A 9,570-nucleotide genomic window follows, 5' to 3' on the forward strand; every position below is an offset into this window, starting at 1 on the left:
TAAAGCCTTTAACTAAACTTACCGGTAAAGGAGTTCCTTTTTATGGGTGGAAGAAACCGAGAGGGCATTCAAGAAGTTGAAGGAAGCTCTCACGACCGCACCTGTGTTAGCTTTGCCCGAGCAAGGTAAACTTACACGGTTTACACGGATGCTTCACGCGTTGGGTTAGGTTGTGTTCTTATGCAAGATGGCGAGTCATTGCATATGCTTCGCGACAACTACGGAAGCATGAGGATAACTACAGTACACATGACTTGGAGTTAGCGGCCGTGGTGTTCGCTTTGCGAATTTGGAGATCTTACTTGTACGGGGAAGAAGTGGAGGTATACACGGACCACCAAGTCTTAAATACCTCTTCACTCAGCCAGATCTCAACCTGCGCCAGCGTAGGTGGATGGAGTTTGTGGCAGACTACGACATACGGATTCGCTACCATCCTGGTAAAGCGAATGTTGTTGCGGACGCCTTAAGTCGAAGAAGTTGGACGCAGATTTAGAGAAAGAAGTGGAGCTATTGAACCAGGAGTTGAAACAAGTGAAGTTGGTCGTTTTGGAAGGGGAGACAAGCGAGCCATTGGGACTTCAAGCGGTGAATCAGGCCAGCTTGATTCAGAGAATTCGAGAAGAACAACTTAAGGATGAGAAGTTACTGAAGATTGCTGAAGAACTCAAAGGACAAGCCGGGCCAAATAATGCGGGATACTACTTGGCGGAGGACGGAACCTTGCTAATTAATGGGAGGATCACGGTTCCTAAAGGACAAGGGCTGAGAGATGAGATACTAAGGATTGCACATCATTCTTTACTCAGTATCCATCCTGGAAGTTCGAAGATGTACCGAGACGTGAGAAGATACTATCATTGGCCGGGCATGAAGAGGTCAGTAGCACAATGGGTTGCTCAGTGTGCAACTTGTCAACAAGTCAAGGTGGAACATCAAGTTCCAGGAGGATTGTTGCAGAGTCTTCCGATACCTCAATGGAAATGGGACTCTATTTCCATGGATTTCATCACCGGATTACCTATTGCTCCAGGTAGATCGAACAACTCGATATGGGTGATTGTGGATAGGTTAACCAAGGTCACACAGTTGTTGCCTATGCGGGACACTGATAAAGTTGAAGTTTTGGCCGAGCTGTACATCGACCAAATCGTGAAGTTACATGGTGTACCCTCTGACATCGTCTCAGATCGCGATCCAAGGTTCACGGCATCATTTTGGGAAGCACTGCAAGAAGCCTTGGGAACTAAACTGTACAGAAGCACGGCATTCCATCCAGAAACAGATGGCCAAACGGAAAGGACCATTCGGACCATCGAGGACATGCTGCGGATGTGTATTCTCGATTGGGCTGGAACTTGGGAGAAGCATTTACCGTTGGTTGAGTTCTCGTATAACAACAGTCATCATTCGAGCATAGGGATGTCACCTTATGAAGCATTATACGGAAGGCCATGCAAGACGCCTATGTGTTGGACGGAAGTGGGTGAAAGAAGAATGTTTGGGTCACCTATTGTTAAGGAGACCATGATTAAACTGGAGACGATTCAGGCCAACATGAAGAAGGCTCAAGACCGTCAGAAGAAGTACGCAGACCAGTCAAGAAGAGAAGTAACTTTTGAGATAGGAGATTGGGTCTATTTGAAGGTTACTGCACAGAAAGGGAAGGACAGATTTGGCAAGGGCGGGAAACTTGCGGTCAGGTTCATTGGTCCGTACAGGATCATCGGGAAAGTTGGTGAGGTAGCTTACCGATTGGATCTGCCAGCAGATATGCATCTACATCCAGTATTCCATGTTTCCATGCTTCGGAAACATATACGGGATCCAAGTTCTGTTGAACCCGAGAGAATCGAGGAGTTGGAGACAAACCTTACGTATCCGGAAGGACCAATCAGATTAGGAGAACGGCGTATTCGGAAGCTCAAAAAGCGTGAGATTGCTCAAGTACAAGTGTTCTGGGGAAGACAAAACAGGATTCATGTTACTTGGGAGGATGAAGCGAGATTTAAAACCGATCACCCGGAGTTATTCCGAGAGGACGTTGTAATGAAAGAAGGAGGCCCCTCAGAGCCATAGAATTCGAGGACGAATTCTGTTAACGGGGGGAGAATGTAGAAACCCTTAAAAAAAATATATATATATTATTATTTAGTGGTTGTACCGCGGGCAATGGATGGTCGAAGAATTGATCATGGGTGAACCATAAGCTGCTGGACCATGGTTAGAAAAGTGTTAGATTGATCAGACGGCAGTTTTGGAAGAATCACATTTTTGAAGCACGACGGTTTAGAAGCTCGACGTTTTTGAAGATTGACGTTTCTTCATCGCGAAGTTTTCTCAGAATATCTTCGTATCAGTAAAATATTATTCTGAAGACATTATAAGTCGGAAGCAGGACGGGAATTAAGCAGGACAGGAAGCAAGCACGACGCGATTGAAGCACGACGGGAAAATCCGAAGTTGGGCGAAAACCCTAATTTTGGTATTATCGATTTTTCGAGGAAGCCGGAGGCTCGAGAAATATTTTCCATCAAGGTCAGGATTCACTTGGAGTTTATTAAAAATATTCATCTCATCAGAACGGGCGTAGAAAAATATTCGGGATTGATCGCGGGACGAAAATTCATCGGAAGGGTCGAAATCAGTCGAATGGACCGAGAAGCTCGAGCTGGCCTTATCTATGAGATAAGGACGTGATGTAACCTGACTGGCATGGTATGTAGCAAGGGAAGCAGGAGGTGTTGAAGCCCAGGAGAGCACAGCATGCTGATTGACACCCAGAAGCACGAGGTGCCGCGAAACCTGCGATCGGAGCATGCTGAGCGACATGTGTGCGCTGAGTGTCAATCTGGATGAGGTCAGGCCGTGGATCAGACATCTGGAGGGCATGGTGTCACTCTGCATGATGTCCTGGTCATGCCATCAGACATGTGGAGCACGAGGTGCCGCGACGCATGCGTCCGGAGCCATGCGAGGCGACACACGGGCTGCCACACGGCTTGTTCTGATTGGTTGCTGCATCCTATATAAACCCCACGACCCCAGCTCATTTTAAACCATCCAGCACACCTGAAACTCAGAGAAAAACGTGAGAGAGAAAGCAAAGAAAGAAAGATCGAGTTTCGATAGTTTTCGAGCGATTTAGGCAGTTTTCGAGAACAGTTACTCTGCCGATTTTGAGTCAGCACTTGGAGAAGATTCTGTTCAAGTGAAGAGAGATCAGTTCTAGTGGAGACCAGTTCAAGTGAAGATCAGTCCAGACGTGGGTCTACTTGTGAAGGTCGGGAAAGGGTTCGGATCACAGAAGTCGGGTTTGGAGTCAAGGCCACGGTCAACCAAAAACTGTGAGTTATAATCAATTGATTGCTGAGTTGTTTTTATGCAGGGTCCCGTTACTTGGAAGTTGGGTCATGGCAGGAGGCCAGGTCTAACTGAGTAACGGTTTGAGTAGTTAATAATTGAGGTTATGTTGATTAAGTTGATAGCATGCTTAGTTATTGCTTGAGAACCGTAGTAGCATGCTAATGGTTAAGTTGATTGGTTAGTTAGCGAATTCAGAATGCTTAGATGATATCGCTAAGTTGTGGATAGTTAGGTATTCTGGAATTAGTCTTTATGCTAGATTCTGGAATGTGGTTGATTGTGTTGTGATTATTACTTAAAACCTTGTGTTATTTTTACCGGGTTTAGTATTAATCGTATATTGGCCGATAGCATTTGTGTAACCCACAATGCTAGGCATATTGGGGTGAGTTAGTGTTCCTTCAGACCTCGTACCCGGCGGGTTCAAGGAAACCCCTTATTCGCTGGATCGGGAAGACTCAGACGAACGGTGTCATGTACTATGGCTGAGTATTACACGACGGTGTAATGGGGCAGTGACCCGAAGGACTGTGGGCTGTCGCGCGGTGACCCGAAGGACTGTGGGCCGCGGTCGGTTGAAAGTTCCTTCTTCCGGCCTTTGTGGTAGGGAGATAGGATATTGCCGATAGTGAAGGAGGAACCTAACGTCACCAGGGCCCGAGTTTGTTATATATATTATATCGTGTTTTGGGTTGTTAAACCCTGGTTTAAATCGAGTTTGAGTTTGGTGATAAGCTAGTAATTAGCGTAATGCTAGTTATCTTGCTATGGTTTACCGCTGCGTATTTCGAATATTACTCATTGTTATTAAATTGTGTTGTTAGGTGAACCTCTCGCTTTAGATTATTTGGGGTGGGATAGCGAGGGGTTGTATTTGTTAGTGGGGGATTGTAACTCGCTGAGTAATGCTAGATTACTCACTCCTCACTCGTTGTTGTTTTCAGGTGACCAGTAGTGAGCTCGTAGAAAGCGCGGGAGGCTAGGCTGGCTGGTGTAGATTTGCATCTTTTTGCTTAAGACGCTTTCAGACTATAAGTATGTACTTTCGCTTTCTTGGCATGCCACCACTTGTATAATATTTTGTGTATTGTAAACCAGATATTATATAAGATAAATAAAGCGAATGTTTTGTGAAACTGCCTTGTTGTTCTGATATTAGCTTGTCCGAGCTAACACAACGTCAGATTGGAGTACGGGTTGAGAAGCCTAAGGCTTTGGTCTGACGGGACGTGTTAGTGGGCGGCCTGGCCTAGTTACAAATTGCACTTTTTGTAACTTTGGCTGGATTGCCCGTTAACCCGTCTTGTAGCGCTCCTGAGCCTTGGTAGACGGTCGGGCCGTCGGTCATGTTCTTGTTTGATTGTTGGCCGGTGGTTTGACCTATGCCTAGAACGGGTTGGGGGTGTTACATTGAGTCTCTGAGATAATCTGCGGAAGTACCTTCTTCAAGCGGTTACAAAGGATTTTTGATATCACTTTGTATTGAACTGAGCAAAGACTGATTGGCCTCATATCTTGCATTCTGGTTGGTTTGGTAATCTTTGGGAGTAAACTGATCAGCGTATGATTCCATCCTTCTGGCATCACAGACGTCCTGAAGAAACCTTGTATCTCACTCGTCAAACCAGGACCAATGATGTGCCAATATTTTTGATAAAAAGCACCAGTAAGCCCATCCTTCCCCGGTGCACTGCTACCTTTGACAGAGAAAGCTGCAACTCGGATATCCTCAGCTAAAACCGGAGCACTAAGCATCACATTCATGTCATCAGTCACTCTGCTACTGAAACCCGTAAACAATGTCTCCAAATCAAAAGGATCAGAGCTTCTGAACAAATCTCGAAAAAATTCCACAGCAATATTTCCTTTTGAACCTTCTGAGAAATTCTCTTGCCCCCATTCATCTAGGAGCATTAAGATTCTGTTTTGCATCCTCTTTCCTTTAACACAATTCTGAAAGAATGTAGTGTTACAGTCACCTTCTCTCAGCCATTCCTCACGACACTTCTGTCTCCAATAAATTTCTTCCTCATGATAGGCTGAAGCAAGATCTTGTTTGAGGCGTTTCATCACTTGGAAGGAAGGGTTTGACTTTGAGATTTCTCTCTCTAACAGAACCTTGAGACGAGTAATCCTACTCCGTGAATTGAGATCAGCTTGCCTTTTTCATCGCTTAATGCCTCGCTTGCAACGAATTATTCTTGTCATTGTATTGCTAGTGTCTCCTGAAATAACACCCCAAGTCTGCTTAACGATGTCTTCAAACCCTTTTCTCTTCATCATTTGTTTATCAAAGAAGAATCTACTACTGTGAGAGCCAAAGGCTTCGTGAGCAAAACATATTCTTATCGGCCGATGGTCAGAGCCAAACATGTCGAGATACTCCATCTTAACCCATGGGAAGAGTGAAAACCATTCACTATTGCCAAAGCTTCGATCCAGTCTACACTGAACCCAACCTGTCTCTCTCCAACCTCCCCAAGAAAGGAAATTCCCTGAGTAACGTATTTCTTGGAGTTTACAATTCTGCGCCATATTTCTAAAATCCCAAAAGCTTGACTCATTCCTTACAGCCCCTCCACTTTTTTCTCCATTTCACATGAGCTCATTAAAATCCCCAGCCAACATCCAAGCCTCATCTCTTGCCAAACCAATATTCTCAAGATGATCCCATACCGCTCTTCTTCTTGTTGCTACCGGATCCCCATATACACACGTCAGGAAGAAAACCATCGATCCATAAGAGATTTTCAGATCAATAAGTCTCTTATCGCATTCTAAGATCACCACCTTGTAACTATCTTTCCACATTAAAGCCAGACCACCACTCAGACCCACCGGATCAACTGTAATTAGCTGATCATACTCCAAACTTTTCTGTAACCCTTTCACGTAATCAGACTGTTGCTTTGTTTCCATTAAAAAAAGAAAATCCGGAAAAAACTTGCGTCTCAACTCCCGGAGATGATCAACTGTCTCAGTACTACCAGCACCTTGACAGTTCCAGCACATAACACTCATTGGGGCGACAACGGCTTCAATACGGAAGCCACCGTAGAGTCTGATACTTTGAAAGATTTATTGTCTGAAGGAGCCAGAGTAGATGGTTTCCTTTCGGCACTGCCCGCTTTGGATGGAACCACCGAAGGAGTAGAGGTGAGTGGACCCGTTGTTTGTGCGAGCCTTTTCCTTTTCCACGAAGAGGGACGCCTTCTCGCTGCCTTGCTTTTCTCCTGGGTCTCCGAGATGGTTCTGGGTTCAGGAATTTACTTAGTATAGTTATGTTTTTTTGTTGAAAAAAAAAAACATTAATTGAACATACGTTACAAAATTCTCACGAATTGATTTACTATAATTTTTATCTGTTTCATAACTATTTAATTTATTCAATTTTAATTTACATGATTCAAAAAATAACTGTTCATCAAAATAAAATTCAGAATTATATAACTTAATTATAAGATTAAACTTATAAGCAGATTTTCGGGAAGACTTCATTGTTCAGTGCTTACAAAGCTACTTGTAATTTTACTACATATTTAGATTAAATTTGGATTTGATTAAATTTAAGATATTAATTTTTTTCATATATTTTTTTCATGACGTCAGTGAAGTCTTTTGTTTACGTGAAAAGGAAAAAAAATTTGTGAAACTAAACTCTTATATTTATTGTTTTATCATCAAGTTTGGTGTTTTGATTTGGAGTCATTGGGAAAAGAGAAATGATAACAATAGAGGAACGTCATGAATTGTTGTTGTAAATATCCAGTCATCCAGATGAGGAAGAAGAGAAGAATACAAGATCAAGCAGCTTTGAGGAACTTTAAGGTCTCATCAATGTGTTTCTCAGGCTGGAACTGGTTGTTGTAGATGAGCTGAACGACACCGTTTTTGTCGAGAACATAAGTCTGTCTCCCTGGCAATGCCCCAAATAAATCTCCTGGCACTCCCCAATCTTTCCTCACCCTATTCCCTTCGTCACTCAACAATGTGTAAGGAAGCTTGTATTTGCTTGCAAAGGCCTGCAATGTTTCAAAAGTTTGAAAATGAAATGGCCGGTTTTAGATTCAGAAATCAGAGCTTTTTTCTTTAAATGTACCTTGTGAGAAGCAGAATCATCACCACTTATGCCAATGACCTCTGCGCCGGCTTTCTTGAATTTCTCATAAGAGTCTCTGAACGCACAAGCCTATTGTACAAAGTAAACCATGTTTACTTTAAATCACCAAAATCGGATCAGAAGAAACTAAACCAAAGGAAAGACCTGCTTGGTGCAGCCAGGGGTTTCATCGGCAGGGTAGAAATATACAACAACAGGCTTCCCTTTATACTTCTTCAAGCTCACCGGCTTTCCATTTTGATCCTTTAGTGTGAAGTCTGGTGCACTCTGCCCCTTGTTAACCTGCTAACAGAAAAAGAATCAATAGTCATGTGATAAATCTTCATAAAGAAGACAAGAACAGTCCATGGCCTAACGTAAACTGGTCATCTGATCAACATATTCAGAAGCATTCTAGTATTTAGCTGACTTGAAAGTTTAAGTCTCAATAACAAGTTGATTTATCTTTGTTTGCTGAATCTGTGTTTAAGTGTGCACTTTATTAGAATTCAGACCCAAAGACTCAACTTTTACATCCGTAACCAAGATTTCGATTCTTGTAACAGACATTAGCACATAAATCTCAATTTTTGTATACATTTCATACCTTCATGTTTCTGACCATCGAGTGCTAATTATTTAATCATGCAACACCTAAACCGTCTTAGCAGAGATATAGCATAACTCAAGAAACTTTTGTATATGATATTCTCAAAATAATAAATTAACTCACAGAACTCGTTACCCCGTTGTAGCCAACAAAACATCTATCAATAGGAATAGGATATGGGAAGATTCGTGAATGTACCTTAGCAAAGATTGAGCTTTTGAAAGAACAGGGAGAGAGGGGAGAGCGAGAGGTGGAGGGAGAGAGTCTGAGACCAAAGAAGTTAGATTCTGATGATTTTGTGGGAACTGGAAATTGGGTTTTGGTGAGAAAGGTGTTTCTGTGAAGATGGGAGTGCAGTGTGGTCTGACTAGAGAAAGTGAAAAAAGAAGAAGAAGAAGCCATGTCTTTTTGTTCCCTATCAAGACGTTTGCCACTGCTTCACGCACTTCCTTCAAATAACTGTGATATGGAAGAAGATGATAAAGATAGGGAAAGATTGGTGTCTGTGGTAACACGTCCTCACTGTGTTTCCAAGCTGTAAGGACCCGGTTTTATTAACCGGAGTTGGTTTAGTTTTTCATTAATTAATTTGAACCAAACCAGTTCTCTAACTAAATAATTCCTACTAAAGGATGGGATGGGCTCATATCTAGGAATCTCAGAGGACATTAGTGGTTCAAAGTGCAAATTATTTGCCTTCCTAAAGGAGAAGCTCCTACATAGAGTGAATGGCTGGACTGGTAGATGGTTATCGAAGGGTGGGAAGGAGGTTTTGATTAAATCGATATTGCTAGCTCTCCCGACCTATGTCATGTCCAGCTTCCTGCTTCCTTTGGAGATATGTGAGAATCTAGCAAGTGCCATTGCACAGTTCTGGTGGAGCTCGAATCCTCCGAAAAGAAGAGTTCACTGGGCAAAATGAGAAAAGATGTGTGCGCCTAGAGAAGAGGGAGGAATTGGTTTCCGTATGATCCATGAATTTAACCAAGCTCTTCTAGCAAAGCAGCTATGGCGACTTGTGCAATTTCTGGATTCACTAGTAGCGAGAGTTCTCCGAGGAAGATATTACCGTCTCAGTTCGCCGTTGCGAATAGGCACTGTAGATACTCCATCTTATGTATGGACAAGTATAACTGCTGCGAGGAAGTTATTGCTTCTGGGAATTAGAAGTAATGTGCGCTCAGGGTACGAAATTAATGTGTGGGAAGATCCTTGGATCCCTATGATGCCAGCTAGGCCGGCGCGTGCCCGAGCTCCAACAGTGAATCCTAAGATGCTTGTCAGCAGCCTTATTAATCCTGTTACCAAAGAGTGGGATACTCGACTACTGGAGCAATATGTAGCTCAAGAGGATATCCCGATGATTCTGAGTTTGGCCATTAGTCCTACTTATCGATGTGATACATTTTGCTGGAGTTACATAAAGACTGGACAATATACTGTCAAATCGGGATATTGGGTTGCGACAAACTTGATGAGAGATGAAGAGGAGTTA

The 9,570-nt window shown here is 43.0% G+C and overlaps 1 protein-coding gene across 2 annotated transcripts; it reads right to left on the minus strand.

Moving 5' to 3' along the window:
- Nucleotides 1–7,009: 7,009 nt before the first annotated feature.
- On the minus strand, nt 7,010–8,611 carry LOC125598456 (peroxiredoxin Q, chloroplastic-like). Of its 2 annotated transcripts, none has more exons than XM_048772516.1 (4): nt 8,274–8,611; nt 7,631–7,768; nt 7,466–7,555; nt 7,010–7,388 (listed from the first exon to the last, which is right to left on the minus strand). In XM_048772516.1, the coding sequence occupies exons 1-4, from the start codon at nt 8,475–8,477 to the stop codon at nt 7,170–7,172; spliced, it is 651 nt and encodes a 216-aa protein (XP_048628473.1). In that variant the 5' UTR covers nt 8,478–8,611; the 3' UTR covers nt 7,010–7,169. The 2 variants fall into 2 exon arrangements, with proteins under 2 accessions (XP_048628473.1, XP_048628472.1); XM_048772515.1 differs by having other exon boundaries at nt 7,631–7,771; nt 8,274–8,605.
- Between the last annotated feature and the right edge of the window lie 959 nt (nt 8,612–9,570).

This window comes from Brassica napus, unplaced genomic scaffold (genome assembly GCF_020379485.1).
Source record: "Brassica napus cultivar Da-Ae unplaced genomic scaffold, Da-Ae ScsIHWf_1707;HRSCAF=2335, whole genome shotgun sequence".
Classification (NCBI taxonomy): domain Eukaryota; kingdom Viridiplantae; phylum Streptophyta; class Magnoliopsida; order Brassicales; family Brassicaceae; genus Brassica; species Brassica napus.

Excerpts from the sequence above, each read along its gene's own strand:
- LOC125598456 (XM_048772515.1), bottom strand. The coding sequence starts at position 8,477 with ATGGCTTCTTCTTCTTCTTTTTTCACTTTCTCTAGTCAGACCACACTG. Across the intron at positions 7,772-8,273 it reads AAAGCTCAATCTTTGCTAAG|CAGGTTAACAAGGGGCAGAG; the intron begins GTACATTCACGA and ends TTTTTCTGTTAG. Across the intron at positions 7,556-7,630 it reads CCCCTGGCTGCACCAAGCAG|GCTTGTGCGTTCAGAGACTC; the intron begins GTCTTTCCTTTG and ends TTTGTACAATAG.